The sequence below is a fragment of the Bufo gargarizans genome, chromosome 1 (assembly GCF_014858855.1).
Source record: "Bufo gargarizans isolate SCDJY-AF-19 chromosome 1, ASM1485885v1, whole genome shotgun sequence".
NCBI classification, from domain to species: domain Eukaryota; kingdom Metazoa; phylum Chordata; class Amphibia; order Anura; family Bufonidae; genus Bufo; species Bufo gargarizans.
In genome coordinates this window covers 441474207-441496540 of record NC_058080.1, presented here as the reverse complement: position 1 = coordinate 441496540, position 22334 = coordinate 441474207, and the positions used below count along the sequence as shown (strand labels likewise).

The window sequence follows — 22334 nt, the reverse complement described above, 5'->3', positions numbered from 1 at the left end:
AACATTGTGGTGGCAGCATCATGCTGTGGGGAGGTTTTTCAGCAGCCGGGACTGGAAAACTGGTCAGAGTTGAGGCAAAGATGGATAGTGCCAAATACAGGACATTCTTGAGCAAAACCTGTACCACTCTGTGAGTGATTTGATGCTAGGATGAAGGTTCACGTTCCAGCAGGACAATGACCCCAAACACACTGCTAAAGCAATACATCAGCGGTTTAAGTGAAAACATGTAAATGTGTTGGAATGGCCTAGACAAAGCCCAGATCTCTATCCAATAGAAAATCTGCAGTCAGACTTAAATATTGATGTTCACAAGCGCAAACCATCCAACTTGAAGGAGCTGGAGCAGTTTTGCAAGGAGGAATTGGCAAAAATCCCAGTGGTAAGATGTGGCAACTGCTCATAGAGACTTATCCAAAGCGACTTGGAGCTGTGACTTTAGGGGGTGAATACTTTTACAAGGCACTGTACATATGATGGGTTTTAGAATTCAAGAAAAACTTTATGCAAAATAGTATTATTATTTTTTTTATTAGGGGAACCATAGACTAAAGAAGCACTATGGCAGGCAGAAGTTTAATCAGAGAGTTATCCACCAGGAGCAGGCTATGGATAAGGCATATCACTAAATCGCATAAGCCAAATATGCAAAGTTCTATATTGAATTTTAATATATTTTGAATACAATGTTTTCTTTCACTCCATTCTGGAAATTAAACTTCTTCATATGACAGAACCAAGCTCCAGGTATTTGTGTTGCAGAAGTGCAGGACTGCTATGGAGAAATAGCGACCAGCACAATGTTGGGGCTTATGCACACGACCGTATGTATTTTGCGGTCTGCAAAACATGGATCCGCAAAAAATACGGATGACATCTGTGCGCATTCCGTATTTTGCGGAACAGAACAGCTGACTCCTAATAGAACAGTCCTATCCTTGTACGTTATGCAGACGATAATAGGACACATTCTATTTTTTTACAGAACGGACATGCAGACATACGGAAATGGAATGCACTGTTACTCCATAACTTCCGTTTGTTTGTTTTTATTTGCGGACCCATTAAAGTGAATGGTTCTGCATATGGTCTGTAAAAAAAAAAGGAACAGACAAGGAAAGAAAATATGTTTGTGTGCATGAGCCCTTATGCAGAGATAAGTAAGCCATTTTGTAAGTGACCTGGTGCAAATATGGCAGCACTTTATACACCAAAATTATTGATCCTATTGTTTTATAGAGAGCTTGTATTCCGGTCACACGCTATGACAGTACGGAAAACAATACAAAAGAGGGGTCATTTATCAAAGACAGGTATTTTATGTCAGTCTTTGATATCCTCTGCACCACAGGAGGATGCTTTTGATTTACCCTAAGTTCACACTTGCGCGTTTTACAGCGCGTTCGAACGCGCTGTAAAACGCATAACCGATGCAAACCAATGCTTCCCTTTGGGACTGGTTCACATTTTCGCATTTTACAGCGCGTTCGAACACGCTGAAAAACGCCCGACGCATAAACAAGTTCTTGAGCATTTTTTTGTCCGTTTGTCGCGCGTTTTGGCCCATAGACTTCAATGGGAACGCGCAACGCTTGTATTTTGCGCGTTTTTGACACTGAAAACGCGCGTTCGAACGCGCGTTTTGGATTTAGCAACATGCTGGAAAAGGCCTATGATTGGCCAAACTTCATATAGACAGGGATATTTGCTCATTGGACAACACTGCAGTCAATCACACAAACGCGCGTCAAACGCGCGTTTACTATTGCAAAAAACGCACATAAAAACGCGCGTAAAATGTGCGACAAATACACGCGTAAAACGCGTGTCTCAGAAACGCTCAGGTGTGAACCCAGGGTTAAAGGGAACCTGTTACCGGGATTTGGGGTATAGAGCTGAGCACGTGGGTTGCTACATCGCCGCTAACACATCCGCAATACCCAGTCCCCATAGCTCTGTGTGCTATTATTGTGTAAAAAAAACGATTTGATACATATGCAAATTAACATAAGTCATATCTTAGTCATTTCAAGCTCTGACTCATCTCAGGTTAATTTGCATATGGATCAAATCGTTTTTTATACACAATAAAAGCACACAGAGCTATAGGGACTGGGTATTGCGGATGTGTTAGCGGTGATCTAGCAACCCATGTCCTTAGCTCTATACCCAAAATCCAGGTGACAGGTTCCCTTTAAGATGAGGCACAGGCCTCGTCATACATTAGGTGCATCATTCAGCAATTTATATGTCCACAGAAATCTACTCCAGCTCGTAGTTGGAATAGATTTCAGTCTTCATTTACACCAGTAGATTGGCGTAAATGATAGTGAATGTGCAGGGGCCCATGGTACCACACACAATGCCCTCGCCCTGCCCCTTGCCACTCCCTCTTTTCAGAAAGTGGGGAGGGCTGTGTAGAAAATCCACATGTGCCTAAATTTAGGAGCAATGGCTTTTTATGCCAATTTCTGACATAGGTGGTCATAGTAAATGACTCCCAATATTATTAAGTTAATTTAAAAACTTACATCAAATTCAGGTGAGAATTCAAGAAAACATGACAAAGGGAGAATTCTCTGTTAAATTAGAGACCTTTGGTCCTTTTTCCTCTGTACTCAGAACTCTCGGTCATAATTTGGAGTGTTGCAAGTTCCATATACCTTAAAGGGGTTTTCTAGAACTTTTATATTGACGGCCATTCTTAGAATAGATCAGGCATGTTCAACCTGTGGCCCTCTAGCTGTTTCAAAACTACAACTCCCATCATTCCCGGACAGCCTACAGCTACCCGCCTACAGAATGGCATGGTGGGAGTTGTAGTTTCACAACAGCTGGAGGGCCGCAGGTTTAGCATCCCTGGAATAGATCATCAATATCTGATTAGTGGGGGTCTGGCTACTGGCACTCCGGCCGCTCAGCTGTTTTCAGTAGCTCTGCTATCAGACATAGGCATAGACATAGCTCTGTCCATTATGTTGTGAGAGATGTGTCCAATCTAATCATTGCTTATTTAACCTGTTTTAGGAAGTTGTGAAGCAGACATTTACAAAAGGCAGATCTTTGATTAGATTAAATGTGCATTAATTAGTCCTTTGTACGTTCAAGACATGGGTAATTGAAACCTTTCACTTGCTTCCTCCTCTAATGAGAAACGATCAGCACGTTGACAAATGTGGATGGACTCAAGCACGCAGAATAACACTAATCAAAATTCAATCAATACTGTCCAATACTGTGTAATATCCTGCATGACTTACTTTACCATTCAAATTGTTATACTTTTGTTTGAAAAGACAAACATATGTGAAATGATTGATAGATAGATAGATAGATAGATAGATAGATAGGAGATATATAGGAGATAGATAGATAGATAGATAGATAGATAGATAGGAGATAGATATAGAGATGAACAATCAAATTAAGCAATTGAAAATCAGAATAATAAATATAATTAATATTGTACATCAATTAGTAAAAGTCATATTTGTTACATATTTTTTGAGCATACATAATAATATGTTTTCCGGCAGCTCTTGACCTGCCATTTCCCTTTTTTTTGTACAGAAACACAATTTCTCCCTTTTTTTGACCGAGGAGGTGGACTTCTTTTCCAGTTAGTGTATGCAGCCTTCTCTCCATTGCTCCATTCCCATTTGCCATGCTTTACTCGATCATTGAGGCCTGTACAAAAAAAAATAATAAGAGTTTTAAAAAAATTGTACAAAAATATGTGGATAGGTCATCAGTATCGGATTGGTGGGGGTCCGACACCCGGGACCCCCGCCAATCAGCTGTTTGAGAAGGCACCAACACTCCTGTGAATGCCACGGTCTTCTCCGTGCTTGCCAAGCACAGCCGTACATTGTATAGCGGATGTGCTTGGTATGGCCGCTCAGCCCCACACGTCAATGGGGCTGAGATGCATCTAGGCCACATGACCATTGAACTTGTCGTCACTCGGCCTAGGGAAAGCAGCAAGAAGGCCGTGGCACTACTGCGCGTGGTCCTGCCTTCTCAAACAGCTGATCAGCAGGGATCCCAGGAATTGGACCCCCACCAATCATATACTGATGACCTATCCAGAGTATAGATCATCAGTATTAACATCTCAGAAAACCCCTTTAATTGTATATTCGTCCTTGGAACGTCTTTAAATGTAAATACCCTGAGGAAGAGGCCAGTTTGGCTTTGTGACGCATAGGTCCTATATACCAAAGAAAGTTTCTTCATTTGTAAAATACCTTGCTTCCAGGGTATCTGTTTACCAGCAGCTCTGTTGATTCAGATCCCTAATTTTCTCCATTTATCTGACAGGTCCTCTTTAAAGAGAACCTGTCACCGGGAGTTTGTGTATAGCGCTGAGGACATGGGTTGCTAGATGGCCGCTAGCACATCCGCAATACCCATAGCTCTGTGTGCTTTTATTATGGGAAAAAAATGATTTGATACATATGCAAATTAACCTGAGATGAGTCCTGTCCCTGACCCATCTCATGTGCAGGACTCATCTCAGGTTAATTTGCATATGTATCAAATCGTTTTTTTTTTACATAATAAAAGCACACAGAGCTATGGGGACTGGGTATTGTGGATGTGCTAGCGGCCATCTAGCAACCCATGTACTCAGCTCTATACACAAAATCCCGGTGACAGGTTCCCTTTAATGATATGTTACAAGATACAAGAAAAGTGAAGGTGCGCTTTATTTAGAATAAGCAGTCAAATTCTTACCGATCCAAAAAGATTTCCTCCCACTGAAGTTCCACAGCCAATCCATTTGCTCTTTAGTGAATATGTCTACAAGTCTAGCATGGTATCTGCACAAAATAAATTTTAGTATTAGCGTTAATGTGATGCAATAATTAGTAGTTTAGCATGTGTTATATGGTAGCTTGTGTGAAAATACATTAATTTCTGAGCCTTAGTCCTCTTTCACACGACAGTATGGCTTTTTCAGTGTTTTGCGGTCCCTTTTTCACAGATCCGTTGTTCCTTTTTTTGTTTCCGTTATGCTTCCGTTTCTGTTCCGTTCTTCTGTATGGCATATACAGTTTACAGTAATTATATAGAAAAAATTGGGCTGGGCATAAAATTTTCAATAGATGGTTCCGCAAAAACGGAACGTATACGGAAGACATACAGATGCATTTCCGTATATGTGTTCCGTTTTTTTTTTTGCGGACCCATTGACTTGAATGGAGCCACGGAACGTGATTTGCGGGAAATAATAGGACATGTTCTATCTTTCAACGGAACGGAAAAATGGATATAGGGAAACGGAATGCATACCGTTTTTTTGCAGAACCATTGAAATGAATGGTTCCGTATACGGAATGCAAAAAACGGCCCATAAACAGAAAATAGAAAATGGTCGTGTGAAAGAGGGCTTAAAGAGGTCTTCTGAGATTTACATATTGGTCATCAATATGAGATCGACGGGGGTCCAACTCCCAGGACCCCCTGATGATCAGCTGTACGAAGAGGCCACGGTGCCACGTGAGCTCTAAGGCCTCTTCCTAGGCAATGTGACATCACGTTCTTCAGTCATATTGCATAGGCACAGCTCAGCCCCCACTCAAATAAATGGGGCTGAGATGAAATACCAAGGAGAGGCGCTATATAATGTACAGCGCTGTGCTTGGTAAGCTGGGATTCAGCAGCTCTGATCTGTCCTGTGTATACGTTAGGATGTGGATAAATAAAAATGTAAAAGGACAACATATAACAAAAGAAAGCATTTAAGCTACTAAAACAGTGAAAAGGCACTAAAAAAACTGTAAGGAAAAATCTAAATTATGTAGAAAACAGGAAACGTTAACTTCCATTGTGGGTAAATAGTTTGAATGTTTTCTAAGAGATGCCCTCTTGCTGTGCGCAGCCACTGCACAGCTGCACAGCAAGAGGGCACCTGCTGGATTGCAGGGTGGTGGCAACCATGGAAACAAGCAGTTTATAATGTGATGGAAAAATGAATCCAGCAAGAAAAGGAAGCAATATGGACAATTACAATACATTAGTGGCTTGTACCTCATCTGCAGACAGACGTTTAGGGGTGACTGCCCCTCACCAGTGCAGAGCAGAGAGTACTGACTTAACAGTGTTACGGAAGACGCTATAGCATAAGATTTCACCCAAGCTACTTTGATTTCATCCATGGTATTTTGTCTCCCAGTTAACAGAGTTGGATTGTCAGTTATTCACCGATTGTGGGCTTTCCAATAGAACAATAAAAAGAAGATATTGTGCAGTAACCCTTGGTCAGCCAAGAGATCTCTTCGAAAGTGTTTATTCATGCAAACAACAGGTGAAAGCGTATATAGACATACACTTCTCAACACTGAAATTGCAACACCTATAAGGAAAAGTCATGGAAAACATAAGATCAATAGACATGTTAAAGGGGTTCTATGGGATTTAGATTTTGATGACCTATCCTCAGCTGAATGATGAGGCCGCAGTGCTCTGTGAGTGTTTAGGCCTCCTGGTCACATGGCCTAGGCACAGCTCAGTCTCATTCAACTGAAAGGGGCTGAGTTGCAATACCACGCACTGCCACTCCACTGAGAGCGTTACGGAGGTGCCGGGAGTCTGACCTTTACTGATCTCATATTGATGACTTATTCCGAGAATATGCCATAAACATGAAAATCCCAGAGAACCCCTTGAATGGTATGCAAATAGAAAAAAAAATGGAAACAAAATATTAAAAATATCTCAATTTATTGAGTATGAGTGCCAAGCGCAGAAATATACTGACTTACACACCTTGGGAAGCTATCAGTGAGGTTATTAATAGTTGTCTGAAGAATGTTCTGCACACTGAGTGCACTTGGGCACGCAAATCATCAAGATCCACTCCTGGCAGCTCCTATTGAAATTATCCACCAATTACGTCCTGATGTTCTGGATAGGAGACATGTCTGGAGACCCTGTTGGTCATGGTAGCTCCTTTAGGTCACACGGGCTGCTCACAAGCTACGTGCGGCCTGGTGTTGTCCTATTAAAATGTGGCCCCTGGGACACAAGCTATTAGTGAAAGCTATTACCTGAAATGAAGACTAGAGGAGCCTGGCCACTGTACATTATACCACTCTACATCATAATCCCAGGAGTAGGACCGGTGTGGCATTTCCTTGTGAAGGCCTCTTTGTGGCATTGCCCAAGTGGTCTCCAGACCAATCTCCGGCATAATTCCATATGAGACAAAAGCGAGATTCAGAGCTGAAAAGGATAGACATCTATTTCAGCCTCCATTGCTGTCTTGCTGTTCACAGTGATAGCATTTGAGAACGGTGGCATGAAGTCAAAGAAACACCAGTAGCTAGACATCTGGCTCTTAGCCCAATGTCATTTAAATGTCTTCTGATGGTTTGTGTAGACACTGTTTATCACCCTAGACTTGGGATGTGATGTCCAATTTCACATGCAGGAAAGAATGGATCACTACTAACCATTCTTTTCAGATAATCTGTCCATCCAGAGGTTCTCCTGGGGCTCGCGACTTTGAACAGTGCTGACATCGCAGCCTAGACATTTAGCGATCTGCCGGATTGATGAACCAAGGTCTTTGCGACAAGTGTTGATAACTGGTACACTTATACACTGGAGGTATTGCACAGTCATCTCACACGACTTGATCTGATTTTTCAGGGTTCATGTGGCTAAAAGAATTTGCTTTTGATCTGGCATTTATGCCTCTCCCACTCTTTATGCCACAGATTGGAGCTAGGTGCTTGGAAATTTAATCATCTGTTACTTCCTCAATTTGCATAACCTTATAATTTGTCCTTCTTGGTGTTGCAATTTCAATGTTCAGGATTATTTTTAAAATCCACGTGGCATCAAATGGTAACAGACTCCAGGTTCACCATCAATTGACTTCTTCTGTGACATACACTGCAGTGGACTGTCGATAGCTAAACTCAAGTTGGGCTGTTGAATTTTATGCCAAATTTTCAATGTCTATTTATGTTTTTCACCTTTTTCTGTGTATGAATAAACACTTTCTATATACCGTATTTTTCACACTTTAAGACGCACCGGCCCATAAGAGGCACCTAGGTTTTAGAGGAGGACAATAAGAAAAAAATATTTTTAATTAGACCACAGGTCAGACCACCAATCAGACCTCAGCTCAGACCCCAATGTGAATGACCCCCAATCAGACCTCAGATAAGAGCCCCCATTGCCTCATATCAGCCCCCAGCAGCCCCCATTGCCTCTCATATTAGCCCCTATTGCCTCAGATCAGCCCCCAGCAGCCCCATATTGCCTCAGATTAGCCTCCAGCAGCCCCATATTGCCTCAGATCACCCCCAGCAGCCCCATATTGCCTCATGTTTCATAAAATAAAAAACCCACTTACCTCTCCTGCTTCTGGACACCGCCGCTCCTCACCACCCACGATCTTCTTCCTCCTTCTGTCGCGTGTGCTGTGAACTGGCGCGCACAGCGTGAGGTCACAGAGCGCCCTCTTGCTGTGCGCAGCCACTGCACAGCTGACAGTCGAGGACCAGGGAGCAGTCAGTACAGAGCCTTCACCGCTTCCTGGTCCTCCGGTACTAATGAGAGCTTCCATGATGGAAGCGCTCATTAGTATTTGCCCCATAAGACGCAGAGGCATCCCCCCCACCACTTTTAGGGGGAAAAATGCATCTTATGGGGTGAAAAATACAGTATACACTGAGAAGTTTAATCTTTCACATTTACTATAGGGGTATGCTAAATTTTGGATAGAAAAAAACAGACATACTCACCTTTTGACTGTCTGGTTTAGCAATGTTGTTTACATATGAAGACTTGTTTATGTCTGGAAAAACTGCTTAGGGTGGGTTCACATCACATTTTATGCCTCCGTTTGATGTATGCCTTACAAAAAGAAAAAGGATACAAAAACGCAGCACACCTTGTTCTTGTATCCTGCATAGTCTTGTAAAAAAAAATATTTTTATTATATGTTTTTTTACACTGTATGGCATCAGTCTGAGGCATCCGTTTAACGTATACATTTTTTGTATACTTTAAATGGATGGAAAAACCTGTAGTGAACCCATCCTTAGTCATTCCCATACACTTGTATAGAGACTCTATACAAGTATATGACAGACTGAAATTGCAACATTCTCCACTTAACCCCCCCCCCCCCACTTGAAGGTTCTAGTTCCGTTTGAAACTGTATATAATGAGAGTAGTCAGAGCTTCTATATGTCTCCTATATGCAGATAGGGACCAATGTTTAATATAAGAGACTCTGCCAGACTGCACAAGTGACCATAAGGAGTCCCTGAGATGGAGATACTCTGCTACAGACCCTGGGTCACCAGTCCGTTGACCAGAAAGCCAACCAGACCATGAGCCACAGACCCTGGCCACCAGTCCTTTGTCCAGCCTTCTGAGAGACAGAGAGGGACAGCTAGCTCTGGCCTTTCCTCAGCACAGAACCTTCTGTCAGTTGATCTGAGGCTCCATTCCAAATACCTTTTTAATATGCAAATTAGAGGGCATCACTGTTGCACTCTTTGCATCCAAGCTCCACTCCTTTCTGTGACCAGCTCTCCCTGGCTGCTTTGCCATTGCCTGACCCTTTCAATCAAAGCAGCAAAGGAGGGGCTGGCCATATAAATGAGTGGAGCTTGGGTGCAACCAGAGCAATGGTGACACTCTCATTGCACCAAAGTTCTAAAAAGAAAAGCAGTGTTTTAAATCAGGTCAACCATAGCTATGTGTGTATGCAAACAGTTGGATATGGAGGTAGATTGAAATCTACTCCAGCCCCTGCCTCCATGGGCCCGCCACTGCTAGACCCCCACTTGACCCCAACACTCCCCCTAAATTTTTTGCATGTGGTTGTTTAAAAAGTTGCAAAACAGTGTCTTGTGACTATTTTTGCTAAAAACTGGGGAAAGAGGTCATGCTTAATGACCCCCAAAGGTCAGCTTGGATTAAATCTTATGACATGAACTGATTCCTGGGAAAGCGAGAAAGCATAGGTCTTCACTAACACGGCATCTGGAATGCTGGTTGTGTGCCAAAAGTATTAATATATTTGAACTGACAAAGAAAAATCATAGGTCAACCAAGGGATGGGTGGGGATGCGAATTATAGGAAAGAGAAGTGCGAATCAGACATCTGCATAAGTGTTAATTTTATTTAATTATATGAATTTATTTAAGTCTTACTTAAAACCATCAACTGTTCCTGCTGTGACCACATTCTGAAGTAAACTATTGCAAAAATTCACAGTTCTTAAGGTGAAGATGCCTTGTCGCCTCTGGAGATTGAATTTTTTCTTCTCCAGATGGAAACAGTGCCCCCTTGTGTTTTGAGGGGATTTTACATGGAACAGCTTTTCACTATATTTTCTGTAAAGGCCCTTTTATATATTAGTATATTAATCATGTGAAACCTGCTATCCCTAAATTTAATGAAGGCCATTGTGGCACCAAAATAGGTATAATATAGTGTGGGCTCAGCATGCATGTAGACATGCATTCCCTGAATTTAATGGAGGCCATTGTGGCACCAAAAGTGGTATAATATGGTGTGAGCCATGTAGAACCTGTATTCCCTGAATTTAATGGAGGCCATTGTGGCACCAAAAGTGGTATAATATGGTGTGAGCCATGTAGAACCTGTATTCCCTGAATTTAATGGAGGCCAGTGTGGCACCAGCTGAGGTAGTATTTAGCATAGGTTCCTATCCTAAAGAGATCGCCTTGTTGTTGGCAGACAGGCACAAATAATTCTGTACAAAATGTATTTGCCAAAAATCTTACACTTATAACGTAGCATTAGTACATTTTCTATGGTGAGTATGGCACTATTGGATTTACTTTGTTATTTGTGTATGCAGGGTGCTGTTGCATTGTGCTTGTTTTTGCATATTGCAATAATGCCTCATCTGAAATGCTCTACTCATTGTATAGTAATACTTTAGTGGGATAACCCCTTTAAGTCATAAAACCAGAGCTTCCTTAAACAGATTCATTATGCTATTAATCAGCATAGAATCAAACAGAAGTGATGTTTATCTGGATTATCTGAAGACATAAAAGGTCATAGACATGAAAGGCACTTTGCACAGTCCAGCCTGCCGGAGTTCTCTGGATCTGGCATAGCCAGATAATGCCATGTGTCCACTGGATCCCACTGACTATAATGTTGTTTTTTTGTCCGCCGAATACTGGTATTTATGCCAGAGAGCGGACGGATCTCCACTGGTTCCCTTTATATCAATGAAGTCTGCCGTAACAGCCCGCCAGATTGCTGTGCCGCATGTGTGTAACTAGCCTTAGTAGTCAAAAAGTTAAATGCTTTTTCCATCCAGTGTGTTGACACTGGCCTATAAATGCATAAAGAAATGCCTGTTCAATTCCTTTTTTCCATGTAAATAAAGTAGATAAATATAGATTTGAAGTGTAAAATATAAATTTTTTGAAAACAGACTCTTTTATCATCAAGGATCTGCACAGCATACATGCATTATATGAAAATCAGAAAACAGTGCTCTTACTCTTCCCGACATATCCGGGCGGCGGTGATCCATGTGGCCTTCTGCTCAGTGATATGTTTGTAGCAGCTGCTGTCATGTGGAGTCCAGCCAAATGGACATTTTGTTGCCTGAAACATATACAATTTATAATTAATAGAAAAATGGCTTCTTTCCAGGATAGGGGCTCATCTACTTTAGCCTAAGCACAGCTAAATAACAGAGCTCAGGAGAAACCACAAAGTGGAAACTGCTATAATGTGGCCATATTAGGTTTAGCTGCTCCAGGAAATGACATAGAAAAGAAGGGAGAATAAAAATACAAAATAAATGATTTCTTGAATGCCTACCTATATTTACTATTGTCCACCTGATGGCCTGTGCTACCAAGCATTCTAACATCCATACACTATGTAACACATAAAATAAAGTGTAAAACTATGAACAGCTTTGATCAGATGATACGGTAAATCTCTCTTACAGGGGTTGTCCCATGATGCCCTATTAAAGCATACAGAAGCCATACAGAGGGGTGCCACCCTCTAGGATTAAGAACAGAGAGCCGCTTTAGTGGAATAAGCATGTTCAATTGAATATCTGGAATATGTTTCCCCTGTAGCAGCTGCTATTCGACTTTGCAGGCAAAAGTAGTTCGGGCTACTTTCACATTTCCATCATGGATCAGTAAAAACGCTTCCGTTATGACAACCGGCTGAATCCGTTCTGAACGGATTCAGATGTAATATCTTTAAAATGAACAAAACTGATCCGGCACTAAAACCATTGTAAGTCAATGGGTGCCAGATCCGCTTTCTTTCGTGTCCGAGAAAACAGATTCGGCACTATTGACTTACATTGTGTTTCATGGTGGATCCGTCTTGATCAGTATCCCATGACGCATACTAAAAAAGTTCGGCATGGGAATGCAACCAAATGGAACGGAATGCATTCTGGCGCACTCCATTCCGTTCAGTTTAGTTTTTTCCTCATTAACGATGAATGGGGACAAAACAGAAGCATTTTCCTCCGGTTTCTAGATCCTATCTAATGCTAATGTGAAAATAGTCCAATAGAGTGGGGTTAGAGTAGTTGACAGAATAGGTGATACATTTTAGATATCTGGGAGAGGGGTGTCGCACCACTGTGACCCCACCAATCATGAAAATGGGGTGCCATTTCCCCCTTTCCTCTTCACTTAACCCCTCACAGTGAAGAGAAGCTTGCATGGAGCCAACAGCTGAGAACCCTGCTGCCAAAGAGAAGCCAACTATAACAACCAGCTATCCCCATCTGTCCTGTATACAATGAACTGAGTGGCAGCGCTGATCTTTTCAAGTTCCACCTCACTGCAGCTTCCCTTCCAAAATTGGATATGAGCCTCCTATTGTCATGATCAGTGGCAATCCCTGTGGTGGAACCCCCAGTGAACAGACTGTTATACATTTAAAGTAATAATGTAAAAACTTTTAAAGTAATGATGTTGCATTCTTTACCAGGGACTAACTTCTCCACCAGAATTGCATGGTATTGAGGAAAATTGCTCAGGGCCCCCATTCCCAAAGGAGGCCTAGGAGATCTGAGGCACTGAATCATTGTGGGAGCACTATTTTGAAACCTATGGCAAAGTGGTGCAGAGTGCTTTCAGTGTCTTTCATGTAGAACTTTTCAGTCTACCTGTACTTTGCAAAACAAGTTCAGTTTTGGGTGTGGGAACATCCTCCTGCATAAAGGGGGCACCACTTGGCCAACCTTGCTATGAAGGTTGTAGAGATGCTTTTCCTCTGCTCTTCTAAAGGGCCGTTTACATGGGCCAAGAATCTTGAACCTGAAAATCAGACATCATATACTACATGACAGTCTTCTTCTCACAAAGCTTGTGAACTCTGCTCCTTTGACTGGACAGCACAGCATTATAATGATTTATAATGCTGTGTGGCTCTGCCTGACCGCAACTGTAATGATTAGTACTGACAGCAGTTCACTATGAGTGCACTACAGGAATTCATGTTCCCGCACGAGGCCTGCTTCACTCAGTGAACACACCTGTCTGAAACTGGCATTACCCTGATCCTTGTAATGATTATTGATATATTAGTATATAGTGATTAGCAGGCAAGTACCTTGGCTGTAGCTACCCAGGTATTCCATGATGAACCATCACACTGGAAAAGCTTTTGGCTCTTTTGATCAAAATGCAGAAGTCCTCTCAACCCTGGAGTACATTCCTTTGGAAATTGCGATGTCTTCTTCTAAAAACACATAATCACAAAAATCTTATAACTGTAAATGTATATTACGAATACTCCAGTAAACTATACACTCCTGCCTGTGAATAATTTATGAAACATTATATGAATGTATAATCCCTAGAGGAAGGCTCTTTCAAAACATTCTAGGAACTTTCAGTAGGTGATAAAACAACCAGTTCAAAAATGATACAACTATTTTTTACAAGTCAGTATTTTCAGTGATTTAACTACTAAGAACATGCTTAGTTTAATACTTTTATATTGTTAATCTGAATATATGAATACATACTTTTGCAGCAGAAGAATCAGTTGTCACCAGAGCTCTGTCTGACTGTAGATGCTCTGCCCTTCGGGATGCAGCTTCCATCCTTGGCTTACCATGGTTTGTCACTGATAACCTGGCTACCTTGCTGGAGTTGATTCTCTCTTCTTCCAGTCTAAGTGACACTATGCCATGATACTATATTTAAAACAAAAACATTCAACATATTTATGTATCTTTGCAAATATTTACGGTAGAAATTTGACTCAGCCTAGCCTATTTTACTGGGGAAAATTAGTGACTATAAGTCTATTAAAATGGATGACATCTCTTGTGGAACCACAATAGTGTCCAGACTGGTTCCCATTCCCTGTTTTCTGCAATTATGAAAATATAATCAAAGAGATTATCCAGGACTGCAAAATTGATGGTCTATCCTTAAGATAGGGCATTAATATTAGATTGAGGGGGGAGGTGTTTGAAGGGGCAGCACTCCAGTGTTTCTCTAGGGGCAGCACTCCAGTGTTTCTCTAGGGGCAGCACTCCAGTGTTTCTCTAGGGGCAGCACTCCAGTGTTTCTCTAGGGGCAGCACTCCAGTGTTTCTCTAGGGGCAGCACTCCAGTGTTTCTCTAGGGGCAGCACTCCAGTGTTTCTCTAGGGGCAGCACTCCAGTGTTTCTCTAGGGGCAGCACTCCAGTGTTTCTCCAGGGGCAGCACTCCAGTGTTTCTCTAGGGGCAGCACTCCAGTGTTTCTCCAGGGGCAGCACTCCAGTGTTTCTCCAGGGGCAGCACTCCAGTGTTTCTCCAGGGGCAGCACTCCAGTGTTTTTCAACGGGCAGCACTCCAGTGTTTTTCAACGGGCAGCACTCCAGTGTTTTTCAACGGGCAGCACTCCAGTGTTTTTCAACGGGCAGCACTCCAGTGTTTTTCAACGGGCAGCACTCCAGTGTTTTTCAACGGGCAGCACTCCAGTGTTTTTCAACGGGCAGCACTCCAGTGTTTCATGGGGCAGCACTCCAGTGTTACATGAGGCAGCACTTCAGTGTTACATGAGGCAGCACTTCAGTGTTACATGAGGCAGCACTCAAGTGTTTCATGGGGCAGAAAATGCACCCAATAAATTTTTATTTACTAAGCACGACCCCATACTTTTGGTAGCAGCTGTGCTTGCTTTTGCAGCTCAATCTCATTCAATTGAATGGGAATACGATACAGTGAGCTGTAATAACAGGCAAACTGCAAGTTAGGGAACTTAAAGAGCATCTGTCAACAGGATCAACCGTATTAAACCTGGCATAATGGCTGGTAGGGTTGATACTGTAAAAGCATACCTTTGCTATGTAAATCTAGCTGTTTGTGAGGAATTCAACTTTTAATGTGTATGCAAATAAGGCCCAAGCCCCCTTAGTGCACCCCAGTTCCTCCTCCCTTTGCCTTTGATTGACAAGTCCAGGTATCTCGCCTGGCCCAGTAATTCTGTTCGTGTGCTATAGATTTACATTCTCGGTGCTTGCACAGTACATCTGAATCTCAAGCAGCTCAGATGAAAAATACTCATGCGCCGATGACATCTCTCCTCCACCTGGAAGAGGAGGTTCTCAGCTTCACTTGAAGAAACTGTCCACTGTAGTGAGGAGGATCATGACTTGTGCAAAACATCTCACCGGCAGCGGTGCATGTACAGTAGTTGTCTGAGCTACTGGGGAAGCACTTGTATTGACATTTCTAAATGACAAAAATAACTCTTTTATGCTATTACCGTACTTTTTACATTAATGTTAATTATACAGAAAATGGCTGAGAAAGAAGATGATCCCTTACTGTATAAATGGTGTCAGTTCCATTATGGTGCACAGAGGATGGTTTTACCTAAAATTATGGAAATAAAGCAATATTAGTTATGTTTTACCACGCAACTGAGAGGTGCCATCCATACTATAAAACACTTGACAGCAGTCTGGCAGTTATATGAACTGAGTGTGTGAACTGTATAGCTGCTCTGGTCAGGTCTGCACTGTGGCTCTATGGCTATACCATTTAAATAATTTAAAAATTAATTTATGTTTTACTTTAATAATTTATGTGTGTGGCTGCTGCAAATGAAATGTTTTACATGGTGGCCATTCGGATAAATAGTTGCTATTGTGATACACGGATGGCTAAAGTCTACCAGAATGAGAGCCACTTTATATATTAGTGTAGTCCATACGCTCTGAGACATATGGACAGTGGTTGCCTTCATGAGACAATAGGGGCAATGGCGTTGCTTGTCAATGCAAGCAAAATAGCAATACAACACTGAGTACTAGTGATAAAGTTACAATATAGCCCTGGGTTTTATGACATTTATTTATCTTTATATATTGGGGGACACATGGGAAATAGTGACCATAAAGTAATAACCTTCCAATTATCATTCAAAAGAGCGTTTCTACAGGGAGGAACAAAAGTACCAAACTTCAAAAAAGCTAAATTTAGCCAACTAAGAGAGGCCATAGGCCTAACTAACTGGGACAAAGTCCTCAAAAATAAAAATACAGCCACAAAATGTGATATCTTTAAAAGCATCCTAAAATCTCATTGTGAGAGGTACATACCATATGGGAATAAAAGGTTAAGGAACAAAAAGAAACCAATGTGGATAAATAGAACTGTAAAGAAAGCAATAAATGACAAAAAGAAAGCATATAAATCACTAAAACAGGAGGGTAGAACGGAAGCACTGAAAAACTATAAGGAAAAAAATAGAACATGTGAAAAACAAATAAAAGCGGCAAACTAGAGACCGAGAGATTAATTGCCAAAGAGAGTAAAACTAACCCTAAAATGTTCTTCAATTATATAAATGTTAAAAAGTATAAATCTAAAGGTGTCGGCCCGTTAAAGAGTAATGAGGGGGAAGTCGCAGAGAGCGACGAGGAGAAAGCAAAGTGTTAAATATTGTTTTCTCCAATGTATTCACTGAGGAAAATAAACTGTCAGATGAAATGCAGAATGTAAAAATAAATTCCCCATTAAAAGTGTCCTGTCTGACCCAGGAAGAAGTACATCAGCGACTTAAAAAGATTAAAATAGACCAATCGCCAGGACCGGATGGCATACACCCCCGTATCCTAAGGGAATTAAGTAATGTCATAGCCAGACCCTTATTTCTGATATTTGCGGACTCTATACTGACAGGGAATGTCCCACAGGATTGGCGCATGGCAAATGTGGTGCCAATATTCAAAAAGGGTCCAAAAACAGAGCCTGGAAACTATAGGCCGGTAAGTTTAACATCTGTTGTGGGTAAACTGTTCGAAGGTTTTCTAAGAGATGCTATATTAGAGCATCTCAGCGGAAATAAGCAAATAACGTCATATCAGCATGGCTTTGTGAGGGATCTGTCATGCCAAACTAATTTAATCAGTTTCTATGAGGAGGTAAGTTCTAGACAGGACATTGGCGAATCAATGGATGTCGTATATCTGGACTTCTCCAAAGCATTTGACACTGTACCACATAAAAGGTTAGTATATAAAATGAGAATGCTCGGACTGGGAGAAAACGTCTGTATGTGGGTAAGTAACTGGCTCAATGATAGAAAACAGAGGGTGGTTATTAACGGTACACACTCAGATTGGGTCACTGTCACTAGTGGGGTACCTCCGGGGTCAGTATTGGGCCCAATTCTATTCAATATATTTATTAATGATCTTGTAGAAGGCTTGCATAGTAAAGTATAAATTTTCGCAGATGAGGCTAAACTGTGTAAAGTAATTAACACTGAAGAGGACAGTATACTACTACAGAGAGATCTGGATAGATTGAAGGCTTGGGCAGATAAGTGACAGATGAGGTTTAACACTGACAAATGTAAAGTTATGCATATGGGAAGGAATAATGCAAGTCACCTGTACATACTAAATGGTAAAACACTCGATAACACTGACATGGAAAAGGATCTAGGAATTTTAATAAACAGAAAACTAAGCTGCAAAAAACAGTGTCAGGCAGCTGCTGCCAAGGCCAATAAGATAATGGGTTGCATCAAAAGGGGCATAGATGCCCGTGATAAGAACATAGTCCTACCACTTTACAAATCGCTAGTCAGACCACACATGGAGTACTGTGTACAGTTCTGGGCTCCTGTAAACAAGGCAGACATAGCAGAGCTGGAGAGGGTCCAGAGCAGGGCAACTAAAGTAATAACTGGAATGGGGCAACTACAGTACCCTGAAAGATTATCAACATTTGGGTTATTCAATTTAGAAAAAAGATGACTGAGGGCAGATCTAATTAATATGTATAAATATATCAGGGGACAGTACAGAGATCTCTCCCATCATCTATTTATCCCCAGGACTGTGACTGTGACGAGGGGACATCCTCTGCGTCTGGAGGAAAGAAGGTTTGTACACAAACATAGAAGAGGATTCTTTACGGTAAGAGCAGTGAGACTATGGAACTCTCTGCCTGAGGAGGTGGTGATGGTGAGTACAATAAGGGAATTCAAGAGGGGCCTGGATGTATTTCTGGAGTGTAATAATATTACAGGCTATAGCTACTAGACAGGGGTCCGTGATCCAGGGAGTTATTCTGATTGCCTGATTGGAGTCGGGAAGGAATTTTTTATTCCCCTAAAGTGGGGAAAATTGACTTCTACCTCACAGTTTTTTTTTTGCCTTCCTCTGGATCAACTTGCAGGATGACAGGCCGAACTGGATGGACAAATGTCTTTTTTCCGGCCTTATGTACTATGTTACTATGTTATTAAAATAGACTGTTTGTCGATGCTTATGTTTATATGATTTGTCCAATACTTCTAACATTTGTGAGTTAATTTCATTCACAGATTATACTACCAGTGATTTTTTAATACGTATAACACATAAATGTGAGAGAGAAAACAAATCTGTCTTGAATTAAGGGCTGAGAACATTACGTGGGTAAAAAGAACTAAAGTAGCATTTTGTGAAAGGTTTATTCACATGCATACTTGTGTTCTCACTTCATCATGCACTGGTGTTATAACAACTGTTCAGTAAATTCTTTAGTAAATGTCATGTTACTACACAACCTCTTCACTTATTTCAGAAGGCAGAAACCGAGCAGGAGTATGACTACCTTCACACAGTCAGTATTTGGTCAGTATTTTTTATTAGTATTTGTAAGCCAAAACTAAGGAGTGTGTCCAAAACAGGAGGACAAAAATAAATAGCCAAAAGGCTATTCAGATTCTGTTTTTGGACTAGATATTAAAGGGGTTGTCCAAGTTATATTTATTGATGATATCAGATCGGCTGGGGTCCGACACCCGTCACCCCCGCCGATCAGCTGTTTGAAGAGAAGGCGCGCGCCGTGCCAGCGCTGCATTCTCTTCACTGTTTACCTTCTAGCCGTTGCATCTGCAGTGGTGAGCAGGTGTAATCACACCCAAGACGTCCCATTCATCCCACTCACCGCTGCAGATTCAACGACTAGAAGGTAAACAGTGAAGAGGAGGCAGCGCTGGCACGGCGCGCACCTTCTCTTCAAACTGCTGATCGCCGGAGGTGCCGGGTGTCGGACCCCCGCCGATCTGATATTGATGACCTATCATGAGGATAGATCATCAATAAATATAACTTGGACAACCCCTTTAAGACGTAACTTTTATTCTCTTTTATCTAAAATAAATAAAACAATGAAAAAATAAAAAGGTGTGTATATTTCTTAAAGCCTATGGTGCTTATTAAAAGAAATCAGCAACAAAAGTGTTTTGTTTTTGATTTTCTCAATATTTCTTTGTAGATTTATTTCAGCAAAATACTACACAGTAGATGTGTTAGGCTACTTTCACACTAGAGGTTCTATTTTCCAGTATTATGATCCGTCATAGGGTCTCAATACCAAAGAAAAACGCTTCAGTTTGTCTCCATTCATTGTCAATGGGGACAAAACGTAACTGAACAGATTGGAGTGCTCCAAAATGCATTCCATTCCATTTGGTTGCATTCTCATACTGGAGAGCAAACAAGAAGGTTACTCCCTTCTTTGCAATACGACCTTGGTGCTTTATTACACCTGGTCATTATGGTTGGTTTGTTGCTTACCCTTTACCTTTATTTGTCTAACATACCATTTTTTACCGCCATGTGGGGGTTCTCATGCTGATCACTGTCTCACCTATATATATCAACCTTATTGTCCTTTCTCAAAGGTTGGGCACTGTACCCAGTATTTCCCTATGATTAACAGATATACTGTACTTTTGACCTGTGTGCTTCCCCAGGGTGGCGCTCTTTCTTTTCTGTCCTCTGCTCTTATCCTGTTAATGTCATCACATTTACATTTTTTTTTTTCATTTATGTAATTTCAATTATGCTCCAATAAAATACACATTTTTATATCTTTGGTACTATGAGCTCCATTTTCTTGTGTTTCTGCTAACCTTTTATGTGGTACAGTGTCAAATGCTTTGGAGAAGTCCAGATATACGACATCCATTGATTCGCCGCTGTCAAGTCTAGAACTTACCTCCTCATAGAAACTGATTAAATTAGTTTGGCGTGACCGATCCCTCATGAAGCCATGCGTTATTTGCTTATTTCCGTTGAGATGCTCTAAGATAGCATCTCTCAGAAAACCTTCAAACAGTTTACCCACAGATGTTAAACTTATCGGCCTATCGTTTCCAGGCTCTGTTTTTGGACCCTTTTTGAATATTGGCACCACATTTGCCATGAGCCAATCCTGTGGGACATTCCCTGTCAGTATAGAAAATATCAAAAATAAGGGTCTAGCTATGACATTACTTAATTCCCTTAGGATACGGGGGTGTATGCCATCCAGTCCTGGCGATTTGTCTATTTTAATCTTTTTAAGTCGCTGATGTACAGTCGTGGCCAAAAGTTTTGAGAATGACACAAATATTAGTTTTAACAAAGTTTGCTGCTAAACTGCTTTTAGATCTTTGTTTCAGTTGTTTCTGTGATGTAGTGAAATATAATTACACGCACTTCATACGTTTCAAAGGCTTTTATCGACAATTACATGACATTTATGCAAAGAGTCAGTATTTGCAGTGTTGGCCCTTCTTTTTCAGGACCTCTGCAATTCGACTGGGCATGCTTTCAATCAACTTCTGGGCCAATTCCTGACTGATAGCAACCCATTCTTTCATAATCACTTCTTGGAGTTTGTCAGAATTAGTGGGTTTTTGTTTGTCCACCTGCCTCTTGAGGATTGACCACACGTTCTCAATGGGATTAAGATCTGTGGAGTTTCCAGGCCATGGACCCAAAATGTCAACGTTTTGGTCCCCGAGCCACTTAGTTATCACTTTTGCCTTATTGCACTGTGCTCCATCGTGTTGGAAAATGCATTGTTCTTCACCCAACTGTTGTTGGATTGTTGGAAGAAGTTGCTGTTGGAGGGTGTTTTGGTACCATTCTTTATTCATGGCTGTGTTTTTGGGCAAAATTGTGAGTGAGCCCACTCCCTTGGATGAGAAGCAACCCCACACATGACACATGAATGATCTCAGGATGCTTTACTGTTGGCATGACACAGGACTGATGGTAGCGCTCACCTTTTCTTCTCCGGACAAGCCTTTTTCCTGATGCCCCAAACAATCGGAAAGAGGCTTCATCAGAGAATATGACTTTGCCCCAGTCCTCAGCAGTCCATTCACCATATTTTCTGCAGAAGATCAATCTGTCCCTGATGTTTTTTTGGGAGAGAAGTGGCTTCTTTGCTGCCCTTCTTGACACCAGGCCATCTTCCAAAAGTCTTCGCCTCACTGTGCGTGCAGATGCGCTCACACCTGCCTGCTGCCATTCCTGAGCAAGCTATGCACTGGTGGCACTCTGATCCCGCAGTTGAATCCTCTTTAGGAGACGATCCTGGCGCTTGCTGGACTTTCTTGGACGCCCTGAAGCCTTCTTAACAAGAATTGAACCTCTTTCCTTGAAGTTCTTGATGATCCTATAAATTGTTGATTGAGGTGCAATCTTAGTAGCCACAATATCCTTGCCTGTGAAGCCATTTTTATGCAACGCAATGATGGCTGCACACGTATCTTTACAGGTCACCATGGTTAACAATGGAAGAACAATGATTTCAAGCATCACCCTCCTTTTAACAGGTCAAGTCTGCCATTTTAACCCAATCAGCCTGACATAATGATCTCCAGCCTTGTGCTCGTCAACATTCTCACCTGAGTTAACAAGACGATTACTGAAATGATCTCAGCAGGTCCTTTAATGACAGCAATGAAATGCAGTGGAAAGTTTTTTTGGGGATTAAGTTAATTTTCATGGCAAAGAAGGACTATGCAATTCATCTGATCACTCTTCATAACATTC

General features: G+C 41.5%; 1 protein-coding gene across 1 annotated transcript in view; it reads right to left on the bottom strand.

Annotated features, from left to right (window-relative positions):
• Positions 1–2159: 2159 nt before the first annotated feature.
• Positions 2160–22334, bottom strand: part of FREM1 (FRAS1 related extracellular matrix 1) — a 197898-nt gene continuing 177723 nt past the window's right edge. The window contains exons 32-37 of the mRNA XM_044272263.1: positions 15829–15876; positions 14034–14204; positions 13616–13744; positions 11520–11626; positions 4738–4823; positions 2160–3687 (exon numbers count right to left, since the gene is read on the bottom strand). Coding sequence (XP_044128198.1) covers positions 3494–3687; positions 4738–4823; positions 11520–11626; positions 13616–13744; positions 14034–14204; positions 15829–15876 — 735 coding nt within the window. The 3' untranslated portion in view covers positions 2160–3493. The remainder of the gene's footprint in view (positions 3688–4737; positions 4824–11519; positions 11627–13615; positions 13745–14033; positions 14205–15828; positions 15877–22334) is intronic.